The 27492-nt window shown below is 43.8% G+C and overlaps 1 protein-coding gene across 2 annotated transcripts in view; it reads left to right on the forward strand.

Annotated features, from left to right (window-relative positions):
• The window catches only part of LOC140463300 (uncharacterized), an 88100-nt gene that overhangs the window by 26408 nt on the left and 34200 nt on the right, over positions 1–27492 (forward strand). Inside the window, exons 3-8 of one of the 2 annotated variants that reach the window (XM_072557068.1) lie at positions 3855–4148; positions 6055–6345; positions 16864–16971; positions 19483–19546; positions 22346–22455; positions 25693–25723. In XM_072557068.1, the coding sequence (XP_072413169.1) occupies positions 3855–4148; positions 6055–6345; positions 16864–16971; positions 19483–19546; positions 22346–22455; positions 25693–25723 (898 nt within the window). The remainder of the gene's footprint in view (positions 1–3854; positions 4149–6054; positions 6346–16863; positions 16972–19482; positions 19547–22345; positions 22456–25692; positions 25724–27492) is intronic. The other variant, XM_072557069.1, reaches the window with a different exon arrangement.

Below are 27492 nucleotides of genomic sequence, written 5' to 3' on the forward strand. Positions count from 1 at the left end.
AACATTATATTTGCAGCTTTCATTTTCCAGATGTCAAATTTTATATCAAACAAATCGTAACAAAAGATTGTTCCAAAAAGGTTTCCAGAAAGGGAATTACTTCTGAATATTTCTACAACTTTGTATTCAGACAGTAAGGTTGGTAAAAGAAAATTATATCACACCTTTCACAACCCAGGACTCAAAAGTACTTTATGCAATATTTCTGAAGTGGCAGTTGCTGTTACACAGTGGGAAAAGCAGCAACCAATTTGTGTGCAGGAAGATCTCCAAAGCAATTATTAGTAATATAGATTGAGAGATAACAGTTTGCCAAGATACCAGGGAAAAACCCCTGCTCTTCTTTAGAGAACTGGGACCTTCTTAGCTCCACTGGAAAGGGCAGATGAGGTCTTGGTTTAACATCTCATCCAAAGGTCATCACGTTTGTAGTCGCAGCACCCTCTCAGTACTGCACTACAGCATCAGCCTGCAATTCATATTCATGTCTCTGCAGTAGAACTTAGATCCTCAAGCATTCTAACTCAGAGAGGGGAATGTTACCAACTGAACTAAGGCTGAATAATGAATTATTTCTGTGATGGTTTGTAATATATTGATGTTGTTGATGAACTCCAGTTCTATAGCAAAAATAAACAGTTCTTTGGTTTTCTCTTGCGTGAAGGTGGCTTTTTTAAAGGGTCAGAAACTCCTATTTTTTAAAAGTGTATCAAAACAGCATTTCTGAAACGTCACTGACAAGGTTAATGACAAGGTAAGCTAACTGGTGTGATACCCGCTGATGTGTTTACTAAGTTGAAATTTTATCACCTGCAGAAAGAGAGGCCAGAGACAGATAGCAACTTCAGGTCAGGAGACAGGATCTAAGCCAGCAGAAGGACTGTTTAATTTTGGCCATTTCCAAGGTGACAAGATCTGGGAAGAAGTCTTAAATTGTTTTAGCAGTATAAGAGGGCAGGGCTGGAAAAAGTTTTTCTTACATTTAGTGATGAAATTTCAGTGGGTCAGCCAGTGTCTGCACATTCTCAGGGAGAGACAATGAAAGAGAGATGGTTCATGTACAGAAATTTGCTGGAAAAAAACACATTTGCAACTTTGTCACTTGAGCAAAAAATCGAAGAATGGAGTTTGGAGTGGTGTGTCACTGGGGATGAGTATCTGTAAAGAATATTGCTGGGGAAAACAATTGAACTTTTCTTTTTGCTGCTTAAGATATGATTTTTCCAAATTGCTACACACTCAGTTCTGATATAACGCAATTGTTCTGTTCTCTTGCGATCTCGCATTATAGGAAAATAGCACAATAGCTGCACCATTTAAACTAATGAGGCAGGAATTGCATTATAGCCAATACAGGTAAGGAAAGTTCGCATTCTACAGATAACAGTCAAAATTCTTCAATCACGTTAAAGCCAATTTACAATAAAGAAACATGCATTATAGCAGTGCTGACTATATATAGTTTTGGTTTTATTGTTTCTTTTGTGTAACTAATTTGTATTGTTTTCTTAAAAGTACATTGACAACCTTTGATGAATATGTTTTGTGATTGACCACCACTATAGATAAATAAAGATTCTGATCTGTCAAGCCAGGTTTTACACTAGAATTTGACTTGTCCTGTATTGCCATCAGCTGGGAACACAACATCTCTACAAATAAATAATCCAATGTTAATAAATAGTGAACCTCAGAATCTATTCAGGTATCCTATATAGGGAAATCGTTTGATGTGTGCGTCTTTAGAGGAAGAGGTGAGATTAGCAACTGAACAAGACATCACGATCCATCCAAGATCCGTAAGCATTACCAGTGAGACTTGAAATCCATTTCCCAGTAACACTTTATAAGCTTTATCACGTTATTCTCAATCTTTTAATAGCAGCTGCAATGGTAAAATGAAACTTGATCAATTTTAGAAACCTTGAAATGATATTGAATTAAAATCTGTGAAGTGTGAAAGTGCCAGAGGAAATTTCCAATAGCACCTGAGGTGATTAATCAAATTTAAATTGCCGGCAGAATAAACTTCAGTCTTCGCAGTCCAAATCTTTATAAATATAGGTTAAGTAGTGTTAGGAAACTCAAAAGTGCTTTTCTAGGTCACAGGTTGTCTTCAAGCAAAGATTTGTTGAATTCGATTTGCCACAATGATCGTTTATTCTGGCTGGATACTGGCCTGAATGGGATAGAATCCCAAACCTCCGAATGGTTGAACTCATCACACCAAGGAGTGCCAGCTAATGGTTCACAGCAAAATAATCCATTGACCAGGTACCATGTTCTCACTCAGACATCAACCTACCTGACCACTCAGCTTTGGTCTCCCATGGCAACAGTTTGCCATTTTAAACTCAATGGGTCGGGGTCTTTGTGCAAACCAGCCATCATCAGTGGGACTCTGCAGGCAATACAAAGAGAATGCAGGGTTGGTGCAGACCAAATAATGGCCCTCATTATTCATCAAGGATGATGGGAAAGTGGGCTTCGAGAACACTGCTGGAGTATTGTGTGCAGTTCTGGAATCCACGTTCTTGCAGGGATGTGATGGCAGTGGAGAGGGCACAAAGGAGATTTCCCGGAATGTTGCCTGGGCTAGAGAGCTTTAGTTCTGAAGAGAGATTGGACAGACTGGAGTTGGTTTCCATGGAGCAGGGGAGACTGAAGGGGGAGGGGGACAAGACTGAGATGGATAAACTCATGAGAAGCACAGGGAGGAAGGAACATTTCCCCTTGCTGGAGCAACCAATGACCAGGTAGGGGGTGGAATAGATTTAAGAAACGGGGCAGGAGGTTTATAGGACATGTGTGGGAAAATCTTTTTCAGCCAGAGGGCAGTGAGTATCTGGAACTCCCTGCCTGTACGGGTGGGAGAGGCAGAAACCCTCATCACAGTTAAGAAGTATCTAGATGTGCACTCGTGATGCCAAGGTAAAAGGCAATGGGCCAAGTACTGGGAAATGGGATTTGTTTAGTTAGGTGGTCATTTTTGACTGGTGTAATAAGCTTCTCGAACTATATTACTATAACTTCACCTAGCTACAGAGAAGGATGTTTCTTGACTCTGTTGACAATGCACACACACACACTGAATAAGTAAGTGTCAAACTGGTGTATCATTGTTAATTTTGTGCTTAAGACCTAGAGTCAGACTTGACTGTACAATCTTCTGATTTACAGATAAGTGTGCTAGCAATTGTACCATAGCTGAGATTGGGATAGCACCACCCTAGCTCTCTGGTAGGTCTAAAAGATCCCACAATGCTGTTTCATCGAAAACCAAAGGGATACTCCACAGTAACCTGGTCAATATTCATCCCTCATTCTGTATAACCAAAAACAAAATCTGGTGATTATTAGATTGGTGTTTGTGGAATAAACAAAAATAGAAATTGCTGGAGAAATTCAGCAGGTCTGGCAGCATCTGTGGAGAGAGAAACAAAGTTAATGTTTCGAGCCCAGTGACCCTTCTTCAGAACTTCAAAACTTTAATTCTATTTTTCTCTCCATGGATGCTGAGTTTCTCCAGCAATTTCTGTTTTTTGTTTGTTTCGGATCTCCAGCATCTGCTGTTCCATGTTTTGTTGAATTAAGATATTGTTTGTGGGATCTTGCTGTGCACAGATTGGATGCCACATTTCCAGAGGTGACTTACTTGGCCTGCAGTGTGCTTTCAGATGTCTGAAGCATGCCAGAGATGCAAATATTTATTTTTCAACAATAGTCCCCTGGAGATTGGAAACTCAATGTGACCCATTGTCAGTCACAGGACCTGATTAATCATCCTGTGGCTCTTCTGTGTGTAAATTCTTGGCATCCTGTGTCCAATGTTCTCTCATTCTCTGTGTCTCCAGTTCCAGTTTCCAAGCCTGTGGTGATGAAAATACCCGAGCACCTTGTGGTTCTGTCTGGTGATCCTTTCCATCTGAGATGCAAGTCTGCCATCGGATCTCTCCCTATCGAATACTACTGGTACAAGCACAAACCGACAGACATCCGAATTGTTAGGAAGATACAAGAAGGGATGAATTATTCCATAGAGTCCAGTAAAATCAGGGACACTGGATTTTATCACTGTGCTGCCCTCAATACAGCCAATGGGAAAAAGCTGAAGGAAAGAAGTGACTTGATTGAGGTGGCTGTAGCAGGTAAGAGTCTGTGTATGTAACTATCACTATTCCTTCATGCATTCATGCAATGGTTACCAGTGTGATAATCTACATTCCAAATGGTGCATGCTATTCATTATTACTGAAGACCAATACAAGCTGGAGGAACAGCACCTCATTTTATGCTTAAGCACTCTACAGCTTTCAGATCTCAACATTGAGTTCAACAGCTTCACACCATGGACTCTGACCTCCATTCTGATTACATCCTTTCCCCAGTGTTCTGTTTACATGGGTTTGCTCAGTAGAGCTGACCTTTTTCCTCCTGAGCATATCTACCATTAACACCTAGTTTTCACCTGTATCTTTTCTTTATCACTAATAGTACTTCCTTTGTCATGTCCTCTGAGGCACCTTCTCCATTGTTTCCTGCTTCTTCTTTATACCATTGCAAAAATACCCATCACTTTTCCATTTTCTTTTTATTCTGAAAAAGAGTCATACTGAGCTCAAAACAGTAACACTCTCTCTCTCTCTTTCTTTCGACAGATGTTGCCACACTTGATGAGTTTCTCTCACATTCTTTATTTTTATGACAAGAAACAGACCAACTGCTCACCTCAAGAAAGCCAACCCTCACTTAGTCTGCAGGGACTCTCTCCCAGAATTGGAGAGTTGAGGATTTGGAGTCAGCGTCACACAGCATAGAAAAGGCCACTCAGCCCATTGAGTCTGTGCTGACCCACCTACACTAATTCATCTTTACTGCATTAGGCCTATTGTCTTGAATGTTATGATAGTTCAAGTGCTCATCTAAGTACTTTTTGAAGATTGTGAGGTTCCCCTTCTCAATTACACTCCCAGGCAGTGCCACCTCTGTCACTCTTTGATTGAAAATGCTTTTTCTTTAATACCTTCTAAACCTCCTGCTTTTCACCTTAATATTATGCTCCCCTGTTGTTGACCCTCCACTAAGGGAAACAGCTGCTTTCGGTCCACACTGTCTATGTCCCTCATAATCTTAAACACCGAAATTATATCCCCCTTCCGCCTTCACTGGTCCAAGGAAAACAGCCTGAGCCTATTCAACAAATGTAACCAAACACCTAACTCCCACTGAGCAACCTCCAGAGGCTTGCAGTCAGCATAGAGCTGCACTCATCTGCCAAGTTCCGCAGAAAAATTCAACACGTTTGGTGTTTACACTGGGCACAGGGAAGGAGGAAGATGGAAAACTGAAGTCACTGACATTAAGTCACAGCTCACATGTGAATAACGGAGAGTTTTAATAAACACCCAATGGGCATCACCAGTTCATTTTCCCACCAAGAGTTGTCAAACAGAGATGTCGTTATTCGTTGTGGGAATGGGAAATGATAAGAAAGTCCAGGAGAAAACTGGTTTTCTCCATCCAATGTGCTTCATCCATGTCATTTTATCTATCATTTTGGGATAGAATCCCTGAGGTACAGAAAGACACCATTCAGCCCATCAAGTCTGCACTTACCCTCCAAACAGCATCCCACCCAACCCCTCTAACCCTGCATTTCCCATGCCTAACCTGTCTAGCCTGCTTATACCCAGACTCTATGGGCCATCTAGCATGGCCAATCCACCCAACCTGCACACCTTTGGACTGTGGGAGGAAGCCAAAGCAAAACCTCACAGACACGGGGAAAACACGCAAACTGCACATAGTCACCCGAGGTTGGAATCGAATACAGGTCCCTGGCACTGTGAGGCAGCAATGCTAACCACTGAGCCATGACTTTCACTTTAGTTTCAAGATTGAAAACAAACCTATTTTACATTGTGTGTTTCAGACATGCTGACCATATGAGTGAATGAGCACTGATGGCAGATTCAGCACTTCTACCAGAATCTGAGGGTCTTTAGGTCTTTGCTGTCAGTTGATCAAATAGTCATTTTTTCCTTTTCTCAACAGAACGTCCTCCCAAGCCTGTCGTTATTGTGGAACCTCCAGCAAACACCATTGAAGATGGGCAGCCCGTCCACCTTTTTTGCAAAGTGCCTGGTGTTCTGAAGACCACTCAGTATCGCTGGAGGAAGGACAAGGTGCTCGTCCAACCCAGCAGGCAAAATGAAAGCTTTCAAAACCTTACACTCCACAGCTTAGCTCAGAACCAAAGTGTTACCTATGAATGTGGTGTCACCAACAATGTGAGAGGACGTTTATTTGAAACGTGGAGTGATGAGGTTAAGCTGACTCCTTCGGGTAAGCCTTCAAGGTTTTTTTTAAATCTTACTCTAAACATGAAGGTTTCTAGCCCTGTAGGTACCATTTCCTGACAGCTATACTGCCTGTCAATTGATGACAACTGGGTATATTATTTTAACCTGCAGAAGTCATAAGCTAAATACTTCCCACAAAGGAAGGAAAAAGAGAGTGTGGGTTATGTTACTTGGAAAATGCTGTTCCATTTGCCACAGGTCTGTAGACATTTATAAACAGGATAGATAGGTTCGCTTTCAAAACAAAGACAGAAGATTCAAACACAAACCTACCCCTCCAACTCTTCTGAAGCTCCAAGTTTCACCCGTGAGGGGTCACTTTGACCTTGACAAGTTTAAGCTGATGTCAAATGAGTGATGTCAGATCAGTCAATCAATTCACATCTTCCCATGATCAACATGGAAATGAAAGAGGCACAGCTGAATCAATATTGTCTCTTTTACACTGTCCACAAAGTTAAAATGACTTTATATTCACTTCATCTGAAATGAAAATTGATTGGTTTTATATTCCAGTGCAGTTTAGACTGCCTCTTTCACCAAGAGAGTGCTGCACTGTCGGAGGTTCAGTCTTTCAAATACAACATTGATCGTGGACCCTGTCTGTCCTTTTAGATGATCCCACATCACTGTTTCCAAAGGCAAGAGAATCCACCCAATGTCTCACACCAAGATTTCTGCCACGGCCAATGTCACTAAACGAAATATTTTGAGCTTTGGCCCATTGTTAGCTGCTGGAACCTACTGTGCACAAATTGGTCACCATAATTCCTGTATTACAAAGGTGACTTCACTTACAATAAGCTATGTTGAATGTCCTGCAGTGGTGAAAGGTCTCCAGACATACAGTGTGCTTACTTTCCAGATTTCTCTCTCTCCTTTCAACTTCAGCATCCAAGTTCACTTTATATTTCTGACCTAAAACAATAGGGTTAAATAAAATTAAATCTTCTGGAATATTTTAAGCATAGATTATTTTCAATGGTGATTATACCACATGAGTGCAATTTTAATCACAATTTCAGGGGAGCAGCTACCAAGGCAACAGGGCAACTGGTGAGATTATTACCCTGCCTAACACTGGAGATCTGTTGCTTGTAATGTCCATTCCTGTGGTCAAGGAGGTCCAAGTTCAGGTCCCACCTCAGATACTCGACAATGTGCCAAAATGAGGTCAAGCAGATTGCTAATCAATCAGTAAATCCCTCCACCACACTGAGGGAATATGATAAAAGTATGAGGAGCTTGGGTCCCGAGGATATCTCATATTGCAGAGAGGGGTTAGGATCAGATCACAGATCATCTCAATCTGCTGGACCATTCTGCCAAAGCCCTCAGTTTCTTGGACATTGGAGGGATGGTTCTCCATTTCACTGACAAGGTCATGAATAAATCAGTGAATTGTTGATGGAACACTGTCAGTTCTTTCCTTCCAATTTCCATTATCCCAATTCAAGTTCTTCAACTTTTAATTTGGTCAGATCAATAACTTACCTTCAAATCCACAGACCTTATCTTTAGCTAGCCATCTGTTCTGTAAAATATTTTCACACATCTTCTGGAGGCCCATCTCAACCACATTTATTGTAATTCCCCGGTCTCATACTTTAGTTACTGCCTCAAAGAAATATAATCAGTACCTCCAGACACAATCTGTTCTTCACAATGCCATGTTAGCTTTCTTTAGGAACATAGGGACAGGAACAGGCTATTCAACCTCTGAAGCCTATCCCAACAATCAATAAGAATTCCATTCTAATCATCTTACTCTGTGCTCAGTCACTCTGCCCATAATATATTCTGCTAATTGCCCCATAACAGATGTTAAACTGATGGCTCTATAATTTAATGGGTTTCACTCAATCCCCTTTAATGATAGAGATATTTTTGCTGTAAACTAAATCATCACAGCACTCAATGACTCCTAATACATTAACTGCTTTACAATGAGTATGTTTTAAACATTGACAGGGTTTTTTGACAAGGAATTCATTTCCCTTAGTGGATGTTTTCTTCACTCAATAACACTTCGTCATACTTCACAGACATTTAAAGGGCAAAAAGACCTAATGGTGTTACCATGCCAACTCATGCAAGTTAAATTTCTTTGTCTACTATTTTAATGGCGGTGTTATAAACTCTGGTAAAATGTGGTAGAAAAGATGAATGGATTGACAAACCTGTGAGTTAACATTCTGCATGAAATATTCATTTTGTTTGAGCAAACAGTCAAATTGGTTTAGTTAACTATTACCGTCTTGTCCCATTGCAGCAAAATGGATAAGAACAGGAGCCATTCTGTGGCTAAGAGGGTGAGATAGAGTTCGCACATCAGGTGGAAAACTCCAACCAATCTTTTGCTAAGAAGAGGCACATTCAAAACATTATGAACTTGATCAAAGGATCTTGCATTTAAATAGCACTCTCCTTATTCCCTGGGTACTTTGAAGTGCTTCCTAATCAATGGGTTGTTTTACAATGACTTGAAGTCATTGTTACTTTGTAAGTAAATGCAGTAGTCCATTTGTATGCAGGAAGACCCCAGTGACAGCAACCAAGCAATGCTTTTGTTGGTCATGAGAATGCCAATTCTTCTGAATATTGTCAAAGGACCTTTTACATCCACACAAACAGGCAGAGGGGTCTGCTCTCTCAGGTGGATGTTAAATGGTGGAGCAGCAATCTGGAGAAGAACAGGATGTCAAAGTCCAGGAAGCCAAGTGGTGAAGGAAACGATCTTGGAATCTGATGTTGAATCATTTACAAGTTTATATTCAGAGAGGCAGCTTGGTTACCAGGCACTCAACAGCTCCCCACCAACACACAAATTCTTCCAGTATTTTATGATCCTGGGTGCCAATTAATAACCACCTTCTGAATGCAATTAACACTTAATTAATACGGAATCCAAGCTCCTTTCCTTCTCTTTAAACAAGCTTAGAATTAGAATATCCTTCACTGCCACATGTACTCAAGTACAGAAGTACAGGTACATGGCGAAATGTTTACAATGTCACTTCCGATGGCGCCATCTTACAAAGTACCTCAGTACAAATCTTAGATGCAACAAAAGGAATAAAGAACAAACGTAGTTACATTACTTTATAGTGATTCATAGTTTAAGTTAGAAATATGACATAGTTAAAGGGATAGACATTACAGGCAGATAAACAAATCACAACAAACATTACATTGCAGTAGCTCAGCACAGGGGCTTCCATATGTGATCTGATCATTTGGGCCCAACCTCAGTCCAACAACCATCCCCGCTCCGCTCCAAGCCTCCAATCCACTCCACACTGGCCCTCAGCTACTCAAAGGTAATCTCCAGGACTCGCTTCCCCCGCGCTGGCCTCTGCTCCAGACTTTTAGACTCTACATGTTCCAATGAAACTTTGGCAGCAGCACTAAAGACTTCAATCTCTGTGTAATATTGAGTCCAGGAGTTGGGAGGTCATGTTGCAGCTGTACAGGACATTGGTTAGGCCACTGTTAGAATATTGTGTGCAATTCTGGTCTCCTTCCTATCGGAAAGATGTTGTGAAGCTTGAAAGGGTTCAGAAAAGATTTACAAGGATGTTGCCAGGGTTGGAGGACTTGAGCTACAGGGAGAGGCTGAACAGGCTGGGGCTGTTTTCCCTGGAGCGTTGGAGGCTGAGGGGTGACCTTATAGAGCTTACAAAATTATGAGGGGCACGGATAGGATAAATAGACAAAGTCTTTTCCCTGGGGTGGGGGAGTCCAGAACGAGGGGGCATAGGTTTAGGGTGAGAGGGGAAAGATATAAAAAAGACCTAAGGGGCAACTTTTTCACACAGAGGGTGGTACGTGTATGGAATGAGCTGCCAGAGAATGTGGTGGAGGCTGGTACAATTGCAACATTTAAGAGGCATTTGGATGGGTATATGAATAGGAAGGGTTTGGAGGGATATGGGCCGGGTGCTGGCAGGTGAGACTAGATTGGGTTGGGATATCTGGTCGACATGGACGGGTTGGAGTTGCTGTACAACTCTACGTACATCTCTATGACTCTCCTGGACCCGCGTGTGTACCTTTATAGACATGTTCCTTTTAATAAATTATTCAGATGGTTGATACTTTGAAGCTACACATTTAGTATTAGACATTACCTTTCTTTTCTGGATTTGTTTCAGATAGTAATGTCAATCTGTAAGTTTTACTTACTCATATTTTTTGTAGTGCACACATTATCCCAAAATGAACAATTATTGAGACTACATTCAATGGATATACTATCGTCAGTATTCCCATTGTATGGGATGTCACTAATCTACAAGGTAGAGTCTTATAAGCATTGCCTTCACAAGAGAAAATGTATCACAGCCAGGATACTTTATGAAACAATTTTAATGTTCTTAGCTTCCCAAGTTAAAGGACAGCAATTTCTATTCTTCACCATAAGAAATATTGTGAAACCATCTTGATTAAAATGTGCACCAGGAGCATTAGCATGTGAAGTGTTATTAAAGATTCTGGATTAGTGGTGCTGGAAGAGCACAGCAGTTCAGGCAGCATCCAAGTAGCTTCGAAATCAACGTTTCGGGCAAAAGCCCTTCATTCCTAATGAAGGGCTTTTGCCCTTCAACCATGTTATTAAAGATAACTACCTCTGTGCTCTTTGGATCAACTAAGGCTGGGAACTTAGTCAGATTTAATTCTCATCTTGTTTTCTTTGTCCTTAAAAGATTCCCTACTTTGAAGTGTTAGATCAAAATCTATAACTCTGACCCATCTCAACTATTGCCTGGCTGAGTCTGAGTGTACACCCATTTAGCTGACTGGTTAAGTTGAACAATTGCTCTGAATCTTCCTTAGATGGAAGGGCAGCTTTCTGAGATGACCCAGCACGGTTAACCAGGCTGTGAGTGATGGGTTGGTTAGTTCAGTTGACTGGTTTGCAATGTGATGTGCTGTTGACAGTATGTGTTCAATTCCCATGCCAGCTCCTTCTCAACCTTTAAAAAATACTTGAATGAGCCGAAGTGTCATAACGTTCAAGGTGCGGGAAAGAGGTCGGATGATCTTTGGCAGGATGGACCAAAATGTCTCTTCCGTATTCTATGATTCTCACCTCTCCACTTACCTGAGTTGTTGTAATCCTCAGGTTAAACCATCACCAATTTTCTCTGTCTGATAAGGGAGTAGACCTATGACCCAATACCCATATGTGGAGGTGCCAGTGTTCGACTTGGGTGGAATAAGTCAGAACTCACACGGCACCAGGTTATAGTCCAATAGGTTTGTTTGAAAAGTGGACTTCACCTGATCAAGGAGCAGCACTCTGAAAGCGTGTGCTTTCAAATAGACCTGTTGGACTATAACCTGGTATCGTGTGACTTCTAATTATGATCTGGTAAGACTATGGCGAATTATCTTACCAACATGCTCTGAGTAGAATTGCTGATTTAAAATTATTCCAGGCCAACTTTTCTTTATATCTAAATAAATACATTCAAAAGCTACACAAGTATGATTCCCAATTTTAAATGGTTTTCTAATGTATGTTAATAACACAATTCTCAAATTCCATGAAAAATCAGTGGGTATCTTGAGGATGCCAAAAGGCTTTCCACTATGATCCCAAATATACATTGCAATGTCTGATCTTAGTTGAACTCAGTCTATTTTCATCAAAGCAGATCTCACTGAAAAATACCATAAACTTGGTGGCCTTATTCGGTCCATAGATACCATCAGACATCGTGTGTAAGACTCAGGATGTGGGAGGAGAACCAGGCCACTCGGCCCATTGAACCTGCTCATTTACTCAGTTTCTATAGTTTTCCTTCTTCTTTGAGTGGATCCCAAAGCAATTCTCTCACAAAAGAATTGTCTGGCAGAAATGTGACTGTTACACCAACTGACCCACTCTCCCAGGAATACATGGTCACGAAAATTAATTCAGATTATCATCCAGCTCTTGCGGAAGTGGGAGAGTTCAGCTTAAAATCTGTATCACCCAGTGAGCTCCTCATAAGCCTGAATTGTCAACCACATTCGATCTACAAGAATATGTCCAACATTTGTCCATCTTTGCAGCAAAGCTAAACTTAAATGTTACATCAATATAATTTCTAACGATCTGACTTACATTTTGTCTTACTTAGTCGATTATCCTCAAGTGTGCTTGTAGCCACCAGAATTTCATAAAAATATCCAGACTAGTTCTGATTTGTCTGAATTTATTTCCACATCAAAGCTACAAACCTCTGCTTTGCCTTTGCTGTCTGTAAGAGACTCCTACTGTGAGCTTGTCCTTTGAACAGTTGTAAAGTCTTCTTCCAGTTTGTGAACACTTTGAGACTCAAGAGTCACTTCTGCACTGACTGTTACTACTTCACTGGATCCTCTTCTTTTCCACTCTTCTTTTCCCCATTGTGCTCTTTGGCCATCATCCCAAATATTTAACCAATTATTAATTCATCAACAGCTTTTGCTGCACATCATGACACCTATCTATCTGTTGGTCCTTTCTGCAACATATATTACCCATGTACTCAATCTGGTTGTTTAGATTTTGATATGTGGGTCATGATCACTCACATTATCGCTGGATCTACTGCAGAGTGTTTCCCATTCCACTTTTCATTAAGAGCATTCGAGGTACATGTTATGGCAACTGCTCTGCCCAAGACTGCAAGAAATTACAGAGGGTTGTGAACACAGCCCAGTCCATCACACAAACCAGCCTTCCATCCACTGACTCCATCTATATTTCCCACTGCCTCAGGAAAGCAACCAACATCACCAAAGACCCCTTCCACCCCAATTATATGTCCTTCCACCCTCTTCCATCTGGTAGAAGATACAAAACATGTACCAACAGACTCAAGAGCAGTTTCTTTCCCACTGTTATCAGACTGATGAACGGAGCACTCATATATTAAAGTTGATCTTTCTCTGTAGCTGTAACATTATACTCTGCATTCTGTTCTATTACCCTGATGTACTTAAGTAAGGTATGATTTGTCTGGTTGGCAGACAAAACAATACTTTTTCACTGTATCTTGGTACTTGTGACAATAATAAATCAGATCAAATCAAATCTATCAACTGCTCAGACACTGTGATTTTGTGATTAAATCCAATTAAGCACGAGAAATGAATGTTAACAGTTTGATTGCTATATTTGTTAAGATTTGGAGATGCCGGTGTTGGACTGGGGTGTACAAAGTTAAAAATCACACAACACCAGGTAATAGTCCTTGAAGGAATGGCACTCTGAAAGCTAGTGCTTCCAATTAAACCTGTTGGACTATAACCTGGTGCTGTATGATTTGATATTTGTTAAGTACAGTGTTACCATTTTTGTTTAGGGTTACCAACTGGGATTAAGTGTATCCCTGGAGGCTTCATCATTTGGTGAGATGCTATGCTTCAGCCATTAATTGGGACATACCCATCTTTCTGTCTAATCCTGTGCCGATGGGAATCAAACATTATTCTTCACTGCCTATCAAACAGCATCTTCTCGTCCAACTGCAATATCTGTACAACTTGGCAAAGAGAAATACAAAGTAAGATCTTCCCTTCCTGCAGACTCTCAATGAAACTTGGACAGTTAGCAATCTTATGATTCCCAAACTGTTTCCAATGAGACCTCTGTGTTCCATAAGCTTTGTCACATAATACAGTCTTGACTAAAAAACAAAAGCATACTACGTCAATGCTGAAAATCTGAAATGAAAACAGAAACTACAGGAAATCCGTGGCAGGTCAGGCAGCACCAGTGAAGAGGAATACAGACTTAACATCCCTGGTCAATTTATCAAAAATCTAAGACATAGGTATGGAATTAGGCCATTCGGCCCATTGAATCTGCTCCTCCATATGATTATGGTTGATATGTTTTGCAACCTCATACTCCTGCCTTCTCCCCATAACCCCGACCCTCTTACCAGTCAAGAACTTATCTATGTCTTAAATATATTCAATGACGGGGCCTCACAACTCTCTGCAGCAATGACTTCCGCAGATTCCCCACCCTCTATCTGAAAAAATTCCTCCTCATCTCAGTTCTAAAGCGTGGTCCGTTCATTCTGAGGCTGTGTCCTCGGCTCCTATTCTCTCTTACTAATGTCAACATTTCTCCAAGTTCACTGAATCCAGGTCTCTCGATATTCTATAAGTTTCAATCAGATTCCCCCTCTCATCCTTCTAAACTCCATCGCATACACACCCAGAGTCCTCGCCGATCCACAATGACAAGCTCTTTGTACCCAGGATCATCCTTGTCAATTTTGTCTGGATCCCCCTCCAACACCAACATTTCCTTCCTTAGATGTGACGCTCACAATATTCCAAATACAGTCTAACCAGAGCCTTATACAGCCTCAGCAGTACATCCCACCTCTTGTTTTCTAGCTGTCTTGAAATAAATATAACATTGCATTTTCCTTCTTAACTGCCAACTGAACCAACATGTTAGTCTTAAGAGAATCCTGAACTTGGACTCCCAAGTCCCTTTGTGCTTCACATTTCCAAAGCCTTTCCCAATTTAGAAAATAGTCTATGCCTCTAATCTTCCTGCAAAATTACTAAAACCTATTACCTTCCCACTTTGTATTCCATCTGCCACTTCTGTGCCCACTCTTCCAGCCTGTCCAAGTCCTTCTGTAGTATCCCTGCTTCCTCAACGCTACCTGTCCCTCCTTCTATCTTGGTGTCATCCATAAACATAGCGACAATGCCCTCTGTTCCTTCATCAAGGCCTTCTTCCCCACATGCAAAGCATTTAAATGTTCAAAATAATTGAACAATCAGCATATAAAATTGCCATAGTCCTGTCAGACGAGGTGGCTGATCGCTTCATTTGAGAGAGAGAGAGAGAGAAAAAGAAATCACAGGTATAGGTTTATACTGAGGGTCATCGTACCTCAAGCGAGAAGAGAAGTTTAGAAGGATATTCCTTCATGGTACCCCAGCCGGTGTGGGGACTGAACCCATACCATACCATACATATCATGCTGCATCACAAACCAGCCATCCACACTACCAATCCCCCCCTACTAATCACAAACTGGTCATCCACACTAACCAATCCCCCCACTAATCACAAACCGGTCATCCACACTAACCAAATCCCCCCCCTACTAATCACAAACCAGCCATCCACACTAACCAATCCCCCCCCCCTACTAATCACAAACCGGTCATCCACACTAACCAATTTCCCCTACTAATCACAAACCAGCCATCCACACTAACCAATCTCCCCACTAATCACAAACCAGCCATCCACACAAACCAAATCCCCCCCTACTAATCACAAACCAGCCATCCACACTAACCAATCTCCCCCCTAATAATCACAAACCAGCCATCCACTCTCACCAATCTCCCCTACTAATCACAAACCGGTCATCCACACTAACCAAATCCCCCCCTACTAATCACAAACCAGCCATCCACACTAACCAATCCCCCCCCTACTAATCACAAACCGGTCATCCACACTAACCAATTTCCCCTACTAATCACAAACCAGCCATCCACACTAACCAATCTCCCCACTAATCACAAACCAGCCATCCACACAAACCAATTCCCCCCCCTACTAATCACAAACCAGCCATCCACACTAACCAATTCCCCCCCCACTAATCACAAACCAGCCATTAACACTAACCAATCTCCCCTACTAATCACAAACCGGTCATCCACACTAACCAATCCCCCCCTACTAATCACAAACCAGCCATCCAGACTAACCAATCCCCCCCCACTAATCACAAACCAGCCATCCCCACTAACCAATCCCCCCCCCACTAATCACAAACCAGCCATCCACACTAACCAATCTTCCCTACTAATCACAAACCAGCCATCCACACTAACCAATCCCCCACCTACTAATCACAATCTGTATATCTGATAATGCAGCAGTTCATTAATATGTTCATGTAGAATATGTTCAGGTCTCACTGTGGCAAGGGAAACAGAATCTACAACCCCTGTGGCATTAGAGTGTGTTACCAACGGGCCAGTGTAACAGGATCAGGCCTCACACTTTGAGGATACTGGGTTGGCCATTTCGGACTGGGATGAGGAGAGGTTTCTTCACCCAGGGAGTGAAGAGCCTGGGGAATTCTCTGCCAGAGGACAAAATATTAGATGTTTTCAAGAAGGAGTTAGATCTAATTCTTATAGAGATCATAGGGTACAGAGAGAAAGCAGGAATAGGGGGTGGAGTTGGATGATCAGCTACAATCATATTGAGTGGTAGAGTAGGCCCGAAGGGCTGAATGGCCTACTCCAGCTTCTATTTTCTCCATTTCTATATAACACTTAAAAGATCCTCCACTTTAGAAATGGGACCAACTCTATATTTCTCATAGCCTCTGTTTTTAAATTTCAGTTCCTCCGATATCTGGACATTATTATTTTCACAAAGTCAGGCAGCACTCACACTTGACAGTTCTTACGGGCAAGTGATTGGCACTTTTATCTGATTTGTTTGTTTTATTTTCTGTACCCCCAGCAGGCAACACAAGTTTGGATCTACAGGCGTTAATCAGTAGCACAAGTGTTGTTGGCATCAGCCTCTTCATTTTGTTATTGACTGGGATTACAGTTCTACTCTTCAAAGGTAGGGTAACAGCACCACCTGTTGGTTCTGATGGCTCCTTGGTGTTTCTTTGCCATTCGAATGATAAATCAGAGAATGACTTTTTCGCTCTCTATAATTAATGACCTACGAACAAAAATGCTGAAATTTGCAGCTTCTGAGAATCTGATTTCTGAGCAGGTGCTTGCAGATAGTTGGTTGTGGTAACGAAAGCAAGTATTGGCCCATCGTTCCATATCCCAATCGCATAAGGGTTAGGAGTAACCAGAGACAGTTCTTAACAGTGATGGATGGATTGGATATTCTTGCTCACTTGTAGAAACTGGACTCCTCACTAAGAGATAGACAGCACAATGAGCCTTTGCAAATGTTGGAGCAAGATTGCTGTTCTGTGGCAACATTCCCATTGGTCAGTCAGAAAGCATGGGTTTGAATCATTTTTTAATTACAATTTTAGTTTAAAACTTGAGTTTTTTAAAAAAAGCTGATCTATGCCACAATATATGTGAATGTTTAATGTTGAAAAGGTATGCTAAGATTACCAGGTAGTGGGTCTCCACTACAAATGAGTTACAGAGAGACAGTGAGGTCTGCAGATGTGGGAGATCAGAGTTGAGAGCGTGTTGCTGGAAAAGCACAGCAGGTCAAGCAGCATCCGAGGAGCAGGAAAATCGACGTTTCAGGCAAAAGCCCTTCAATCCGACCTGAGACGTCACTTCTTCTGCTTCTTGGATGCTGCCTGATCTGCTGTGCTTTTCCAGCAACACACTCTCAACTGCCAATGAGCCACAATCTTATGTCGGTCGAGGGGTGACCTTAAAGAGGTGTATAAAATCATGAGGCACATAGATAAGGTGAACAGCCAGGGTCTTTTCCCTAGGATGGGCGAGTTCAAAACTAGGAGGCATATTTTTAAGGTGATAAATGAAAGATTTTAGGAAGGACCCGAGAGGTAACTTTTTTCACACGGGGGTGGCCCTGATGTGGAATGAGCTGCCAGAGGAAGTGGTAGATACACGCAGTTACAACATTAAGAAGGCTTTGGATAAGTGTGTGAATAGGAAAGGTTTGAAAGGATATAGGTTGAACACAGGCAGGTGTTTAGTTTGGGTAAATTGGTCGGCATGGACAAGTTGGGCTGATGGATCTGTTTCCATGCTGTATGACTCCCTGAGTTTAGATTAGAGTGGTGCTGGAAAAGCACAGCAGGTCAGGCAGCATCCGAGGAGCAGGAAAATCAATGTTTCGGGCAAAAGCCCTTCATCTGACTCAATGAATGCTGCCTCAGAGAATCCCAGAGAGTGAAGGCCAGAACTTTAACCATTTTTGAATTATTCATGTAATATGGCCATTGACTTAAGTCAGCATTTACTGACCATTCCTAACTGCCCTTGAGAAGGAGGTGGTGAGCTACCTTCTTGAACCGCTGCAATCCACGTGAAGAAAATGTGCTGTTGGGTGGGGAGGTTTTGACCCAATGACTTTGAAGGAACAGTGATATATTTCCAAGTCAGGATGGTGAGTAGCGTGGAGGGGAACCTGCAGGGGGCGGTGTTCCCTTGTATCTGCTGCCCTTGGCTTTCTAGATGGAAGTGGAAGTGGGTTCAGAAGGTGCTGCCTGAGGATCTTTGTGAATTTCTGTGTAATGCCGTCACGGGTCAGAGTTGGTGTGGGTTTGGGGGTGGGTATGGGGGTAGGTGTGGAGGTGGGTGAGGGGTGGGGAGTGCAGATGGGAGTGGAGGTGGTTGTGGGGATAGGGTGGGGTTGGGTGTGAGCTGGGTGTAGGGGTGGGAGTGTGGGTAGGGGTCTTGCTCAGTTGCCACAGCTGACTCCCTGGCTGATCAGGGATCCGGAGCTCCCTCTGGACAGGGGGTGCTGCTGAGACCTCCTCTCCCCTCCCCCCCCCCCCCCCCCCCCCCCCCCCCAAGGTGAGCAGGGGAAGCCAGGGTTCCAAATCATGCCAGGCTGGTCAGAGAATGCCTGAGCATCAGTGCAGTCTCAGTCACCTTCAGGAATATCTAATAACCTTCTCCACCCCACCAGGGTAGGTGACACCACCTTCTCTCTCTATCTCTGCTATTGTCCCCAGCCTCCATTAAAGACTCACACTCTCTCACTCTCACTATCGCCTACATCTTCTCTCACTGTCCGTCACCTGCCCTAACCCCTGACACCACTATAACCCTGCCTGCCCTCAGTGTTGCCCATTTACTCACTGGGGACACCTCCCCACCTGCACCAACAGTACCAGCTGTATCACACACTCCCACCTGCTTTAATACCCTCCTCTCTCTCTCAGCCCAGGAAGAAACAGTCCACAAAAGAGCAGTATGAGTTAAGACAGGGGAATGAGCTGCCAAATAAGTGCATTTATAATGCAACCACACAGATTGAGAATTAAAGCATTAATCCCTCTTGTGTTGGTCTTGTCAACATCCATGACCTGGGATATAGGTTATTTACTGAACTGCTGCTGATGTGTGTGTGAATTGCAATTTATTGTCCATTCATGATGTTTTTTCTTTGATACAGTGCAGAGAAGCAAGAAAGCAAACTCCAGAAACAAAAGCAGCAAGCTGTTGAGAAGCAACTCAAAGTAAGGAACTGGAATCAGAAATGTTAAACTTTTTTTTATTCACCTCTGGGATGTGGGTGTTGCTGGCTGGGCCCAGCATTTATCACCAGTCCCTAGTTGCCCCTTGAGAAGGTTGGGGAGAGCTGCCTTCTTGAACTCCTACAGTCCATGTGCTGTGGGTTGACCCACAATGCCTTTAGGGAGGGAATTCCAGGATTTTGTCTCCGTGACAGTGGAGGAACGGCGATACATTTCCAAGTCAGGGTGGTGAGTGACTGGGAGGGGAACCTTCAGGGGCTGGTGTTCCCATGTATCTGCTGCCCTTGTCCTTCCAGAAGGAAGTGGTCGTGGGTTTGTAAGGTGCTGACTGAGGATCTTTGGTGACTTTCTGCAGTGCAGCTTGTAGATAGTACACACTGCTGCGACTGAGTGTCGGTGGTGGAGGGAGTAGATGTTTGTGGATGTGGTGCCAGTTAAGGGGGCTGCTTTGTCCTGGATGGTGTCAAGCTTCTTGAGTGTTGTTGAAGCTGCACTTATCCAGGGATGTGGGGAACATTCCATCACACTCTTGTAGATGGTGGACAGGCTTTAGGGAGTCAGGAGGTGAGTTCCTCACCCTAATATTCTCTGACCTGCTCTTGTATCCACTGTATACATGTGGCAAGTCCAGTTGAGTTTCTGGTTAATCGTAACTCCTATTGTGCTGTAACCATTCTATGACTCTGTTCTTTGATGTGTTGCTTCTCATCATCCCACCTTCAATCCATATCATTTGAAATCATTAAAAATCTATGGGTCTCAATCATAGAGTCAATTATAGAACCCCAACAGTGTGGAAACAGGCCCTTCGGCTCAACAAGTCCACACCGACCCTCTGACAAGTTTCCCACCCACACCCATTTCCCCTGTATTTACCCCTACCTCATGCACCTAGCCTACGCCTATGGGTATTTAGCATGGCCAATCCACCCTGACCTGCACATCTATGGACTGTGGGAGGGAGGCCACGCAGACACAGAGACAATGTGCAAACTCCAAACAGTCACAGAGATGTACAGCACGGAAACAGACCCTTCGGCCCAACCAGTCCACACCAACCCTCCAAAGAGTAACCTACCCAGATGCACCTAACACTACGGGCAATTTAGCATGGCAAATTCACCTGACCTGCACATCTTTGTGACTGTGGGAGGAAACCAGAGCACCCAGAGGAAACCCACACAGACACGGGGAGAATGTGCAAACTCCACACAGACAGTTGCCCGAGGCTGGAATCAAACCTGGGCCATGGTGCTGTGAGTCTAACCACTGAGCCACTGTGCCAATTCCACCTGCCAGCACCCAGACCATATCCCTCCAAACCCATCCAGGTGCCTTTTAAATGTTGCAATTGTACCAGCCTCCACCACATCCTCTGGCAGCTCATTCCATACACGTACCACCCTCTATGTGAAAAGGTTGCCCCTTAGGTCTCTTTTATATCTTTCCCCTCTCACCCTAAACCTATGCTCTTTAGTTCTAGACTCCCCCACCCCAGGGAAAAGACTTTGTCTATTTATCCTATCCATGCCCCTCATGATTTTATAAACCTCTATAAGGTCTCTTTTCAGCCTCCGACGCTCCAGGGAAAACAGCCCCAGACTATTCAACCTCTCCCTATAGCTCGAACCCTCCAACCCTGGCACCATTCTTGTAAATCTTTTCTGAACCCTTTCAAGTTTCACAACATCTTTCCGATAGGAAGAGACCAGAATTGCACACAATATTCCAACAGTGGCCTAACCAATGTCCTGTACAGCCGCAACATGACCTCCCAACTCCTGTACTCAATACACTGACCAATAAAGGAAAGCATACCAAACGCCTTCTTCACGATCCTATCTACCTGCGACTCCACCAGTCACCTGAGGCTAGGATCAAACCCCGGCGCTGTGAGGTAGCAACGCTGACCACTCAGCCACCGTGCCACAGTCATGAATGTTCCAACTGATGTGTGGGCATTGGGCACTGCCTTTTGGGAAGATGGTTCTAAATTTGACAAGCTTTGTGTGAGAAAGTGATCACTGTAGCTTTAATAGTATAGTTGTTATAGTCAAAGTTATAAAAGATATCAGTAGTAGGGTATAGTTTATTACAGTTGTAGGTATTGCCTTGCCCTATTTGAATTCTATGAACTTTGCCTCTTAAGAAGATATGGTTGCTGTTGAATCCTCATCCTGAAACCAAGATCTGTTCGTATCATCGATTTGATGTCGCAGCTAGTAAATGGGTACAAGAGATTCAGATCAGGAACAACTGAGCAAGCCATGAATATTAAAGTCATTGGACATTCTTCCTTTAAGCCTGCAACATATGTTTCAAAAGGATGACATTGGGTTTATATTGAAGTGGTTAATTGGATATGGTGTGAAGATCCATCTTCATTCATGGGCCCTGGGGGTCAATATATTCCACAGCTCTCCCTGAATTTAAAGTCTAATTACATTCCCTCCTCTTATACATTATTATAGTGGGAGAACTTATCATTTTTATTAATGCTTTAATATTTTCTTATGAGATAAAGTCCTTGGACATTTTCATCTTGTCCCGATTGTATGTAATTTACATTTCAGATATTGCATTAAATCGAATAAGTGGTTGTTACCTTACATGGAATATTCAGCTGACACATAGTGCTGTTGTACTTTGATGTAATATTTCTACACTACATCAAACTCTCTGAGAGCATCAATGTTCAATGTTTAATTAAAACCTTGCCATTTCCATCTTTGCTTTCTCTTCCTTTTCTACATCAATAAACTTTTTATTCCAATAATTAAGGAACCAACATAAAATACCGAGAAGCAATGAAGACAACAAGAGCCTGAAGTCTGAAAATAAGAGTGTGCAACCGTACATTAAAAAAGCTGAGGACCTCAAAAGGGCAGCAGGTAATGAGGAATGAAGTGGGGCAGAATACTGATTGTAGGAGACAAGACTGCAATGCAGTGCGAGGATTCGGTGCTTCGATGTATGAGTAGGGGTGTGCTTGTGTGTGTGTGTGTGTGTGTGTGTGTGTGTTTGTGTGTATCTTCAATTGTGTGTCCGTGTGTGCTGTTGTGTGTGCGTTTGTGTGTGGCTTTATGTGTGTGTCTGTGTGTGTTGATGTGTATGTGTTGCTGTGTGTCTATGTGTGTGCCTATGTGTGTGTGTGTCTGTGTTTGTGGTTTGCAATATGAGTGTATATGAATATTGTGAGGGTGGGCGTGTGCATAGTGTATGTACAAATGTTCATGTGCAAGTGTGGGTGCGTAAGTGTGTTCAAGTGTGTGTACAAGTTTGTGTATGCACCTGTGGGTGTGTAAACATGTATGCGCATTTGCATGAGTGCATCTGTGTAGTGATGTGCATGTGAGAGTGCGTACCAGCCCGAGAGCTAGTGTAAGGGTGAGTGTGTGCTGTCTGTGTTTGGGTGCAATTACAATTGTAAAGTTGCATGTGATGCTCCCTCTAGTGGTGATAGATAGAGAATTTCAAAACTTTGACCCAGTGATATCTGTATCAGGATGATGAGCAACATTACAAGTAGATTTTGACAGTCTTATTTCTGCTTGAGTCTCTGGGTACCCATTGACTCCCAGCTCGGTTTATCTCCAGGTTGAGACATGATTCAGGTTTGGAGGCCCATTTTATTTTATTTTATTCTGCTTATTGTCATGTCTATTTTGTTACAAAACACAATGAAAAGTGTTGTGTGGTGTCGCCACTGTCTGGTATCATCTTAAAACACAGAAAAATAAACCAAAACGTAGAACACAAAGGCAGAACAGTAAAGAGATAATGTCTAACTTTACAGTTCTACTTGTTAAGTGCTCCATCATGGGCCAGAGACAAAAAAACATTAGGTGCTGGAATCCAAGGTAGACAGGCAGGAGGCTGGAAGAACACAGCAAACCAGGCAGCAGCAGGTAGAAAAGTCAACATTTCGGGTGTAAACCTTCCTTAGGATAGTCCTGAAGAAAGGTTACACCCAAAACGCTGACTTCTCCACCTGCTGATGTTGCCTGGCTTGCTGTGTTCTTCCAGCCTCCTGCCTGTCCACCCTGGGCCTTGGGCATGGTCACCAGGAACAGGCCCTTTGTGCCACACCATCACTGGAAAGAAAGTCGCCCACTCTTTGGTTCCATCTTGCCTCCCCTGATGCCCTCATTACTGAGTCCTCGCTGGATTTTGCCAATGCAGACACCACTGATGCTGCTGGGTACTGCACCAAAGCCAACCCCACCGCCACCGTAAGTCCGCCTTGATGCCACCAGCTCTCATGCTGGGCCCAAACTCACTACCACGACAGCTGCCACTGGACGCAGACGCTGCTGGGAACCCAAACTCACCTCCGCTGTACGCACTATGGGTCTGTTCTAGGATCACCTCGTCGATACAGAAGCCACTGGGCTCACTTCACATCTGTGCTGGGCCCACTCACTGCCCATTTCGAGTCTGTGCTGGGCGTACTCACTGCCTGCCTCGAGTCTGTGCTGGGCCCAATCACTGCCTGCCTCGGGTCTGTGCTGGGCCCACTCACTGCCCGCCTCGAGTCTGCACTGGGCCCACTCACCACCCGCCTCGAGTCTGCACTGGGCCCACTCACCACCCGCCTCGAGTCTGTGCTGGGCCCATTCACTGCCTGCCTCGAATCTGTGCTGGGCCCACTCACTGCTCGCCTCGAGTCTGCGCTGGGCCCACTCACTGCCCGCCTCGAGTCTGCACTGGGCCCACTCACCACCCGCCTCGAGTCTGCGCTGGGCCCACTCACCACCCGCTTCGAGTCTGTGCTGGGCCCACTCACTGCCCATCTCGACTCTATGCTGGGCCCACTCACCACCCGCCTCGAGTCTGCGCTGGGCCCACTCACTGCCTGCCTCGAGTCTGCACTGGGCCCACTCACCTCCCGCCTCGAGTCTGTGCTGGGCCCATTCACTGCCTGCCTCGAGTCTGTGCTGGGCCCACTCACTGCCCGCCTCGAGTCTGCACTGGGCCCACTCACCACCCGCCTCGAGTCTGCGCTGGGCCCACTCACTGCCTGCCTCGAGTCTGCACTGGGCCCACTCACCACCCGCCTCGAGTCTGTGCTGGGCCCATTCACTGCCCGCCTCGAGTCTGCGCTGGGCCCACTCACCGCCCGCCTCGAGTCTGCGCTGGGCCCACTCACCACCCGCCTCAAGTCTGCACTGGGCCCACTCACCACCCGCCTCAAGTCTGCACTGGGCCCACTCACCACCCGCCTCGAGTCTGCACTGGGCCCACTCACCACCCGCCTCGAGTCTGCACTGGGCCCACTCACCACCCGCCTCGAGTCTGCACTGGGCCCACTCACCACCCGCCTCGAGTCTGCGCTGGGCCCACTCACCACCCGCCTCGAGTCTGCGCTGGGCCCACTCACCACCCGCCTCGAGTCTGTGCTGGGCCCACTCACTGCCCGTCTTGAGTCTGTGCTGGGCCCACTCACTGCCCGTCTTGAGTCTGTGCTGGGTTTGACCGAGTTCTTCACAAAGAGGTAAGTAAATGAAAACAAAAGAAAAAGAAATGAGCAAAGAGAAAAAAAGAAAAGAAAGGAAACCGAATGCAGTGGAGGAGTCCCAGACTCAGGAGCCCGACTCCACTGTCATTTTACTGAGAGATTACCATTTGACTGTAGATCGGTGAGGCAGTCTGTAGGCCCCATGATAACTAGACAGTTGCATTCTGACTGGATTTTACTGTGTGAGATACGTTCGTTGCAGGTGTTGGAAACACACTGGCCTGAGAAATATTGTCTGCACTCCTCCTTAATGAGGTCACCTCTGTAAATCAGTGCTTCCAACAGAGATGTTCACTTGATGGGCACGGGGCTTTTGCAGAGCTGCAGCTAACAATGTTGTACAATTCAGGCAGTCTTTTACTTGAAAATGCTAATGAGCATGTTAAAAATAGCAAACAGAGTAAATTAAACCCCAGAGTGTTCATCATCAGCTTTCCCATCTTCTCAACCTGCAAACACTTGAAGGATCACCTCCAGGGCACTTGAGGGATGAATGAAATTGTTAACAATTGCAATGGAGCTGTCACGGGTGGCTGGTGTGTGGGTGTTTGAGGTATGGTGGATCATCACTGATACAATGTCTAACTGATGTCAAACTCATTCTTTTCAGTGCTCCGGGAAAAGATGGAGACAGCATCTTGGTAAGTGTTTATTGTACGGGGCTACCCAGGCAGAGCTCAATTCAGGTTTAACTGGTTTTCAGCTAAGTTCTAATCAACCTGCCCTGGGATACCATGACATACCTCTGGAGCAAATGGGATGTAAAGTCATGCTCCTGTCACAGAGGTGGGACACTGCACCACAATAGCCCCTTAACTGTAGCTTTATGACTATAAAAATGAGTCAAACAGCACACACACCACTCTTAATATTTGTGTTTCCTAATTTAAAATGGTTCTGAGCTTTTTATTTCTACTGTCTGTAAAATGCTGTCCTCATATAGCTAAGAATGCAGTTAAAGGATCTCCATTTCTTGTTTATTTTGCTTTTTAACTCCCCCATGCTCGAATACAGTTTCACAGGCAACTGTCACCCGCTCACCAAGGTATCACAGACCAGCCTGACCACACCCGAACCCTGGGTACTGTCAGGGTGACAGGCAGTTACAAAAACAGGCATGTGCTATAGCACTTTACTTCAGGTTATGTCCTTTCAAACTTTAATAGTCACTGTTGCAATGCTCAGAATTGATATCACGGAAAACTTGCTGCTTTCAATATACTGAGGTCTGACAAGCAATTTTACATGATTCTTGGTCTGTCCATCATCAGGTATCGGGACCATTAATCTGTCCAGTCATTGATCCTTGTACCTATTGATTTGGACACCTATTGATCCCTGTACCCATTAATCTCGACAGCGATTGATTCCAGGGTCCATTGATCCTTATATCCATTCATCCTTCTGACAAATGACTCAGTCAATACTACACCCATTTGGCTCTGAACATCAGGTAAACTCTCTACCTTTATCATTATTGCGTCAACAAGTGGCAAACAAGTCAGGTTTATTTGGACAATATAAGTGAGTACTGTTGGTCTCTTTATTAACTTTAAATTAAATCCATAAATTAAACTGAATACTAATCCACCTGCACGTGCTTAAACCATTATATTTATATTGCCATAGCCTTTGCCAACATCTTTCCATCACCAATTACTGCTAAATTGACAATTCCCCTCAGACAGGCTATCCTCATGGAAACTGTGGGTGAGAGGAGAGAACTTGCATTTATGTAGTGGCTTATCACATCCATAGAATATACCAACGCTTTGTCAATGAATGACAAAGAAATGTGTCAACTGCCACACAGGAAGATCCCCCATATTGAAAAGGGTTGAATAAGCAGGTGGGTTGGTTTTCGTTCACTAGAGTAGCAGGTTGGACAGACATTACAAATATTGCCAGGAAATATTCTATAACCACATGAACCATCAACAGCTCGAATGAGACAGCCGGTTCCTTCAGTATGACACTGCTGTATCTGCTACACTGCTGTGTCTGCTGCACTACTGTATGGATACACTACTGTATCTGCTGCACTACTGTATCTGCAGCACAGCTGTATCTGCTACACTCTGATACTTGCTGCACTGCTGGATCTGGTACACAATATCTGCTACACTGCTGTATCAGCTACACTGTTATATCTGCTACACAGCTATATCTGCTGTACCTGTTACACTGCTATACTTGCTGACCAGCTGTACACTGCTGTATCTGCTAAACTATTATATCTGCTAAATTGCTGTGCCTGCTACATTGCTGTATCTGTGACACTGCTATATCTGCTACACTGCCATATCTGTTACACTGTTATATCTGCTACATTGCGATACCTGTTACACTGCAGTATTTGCGACATTGCTGTATCTGCTACACTGCTATATCAGCTACATTGCTATGTCAG

Source organism: Chiloscyllium punctatum, chromosome 38 (assembly GCF_047496795.1).
Source record: "Chiloscyllium punctatum isolate Juve2018m chromosome 38, sChiPun1.3, whole genome shotgun sequence".
In the NCBI taxonomy this organism is placed as follows: Eukaryota; Metazoa; Chordata; class Chondrichthyes; order Orectolobiformes; family Hemiscylliidae; genus Chiloscyllium; species Chiloscyllium punctatum.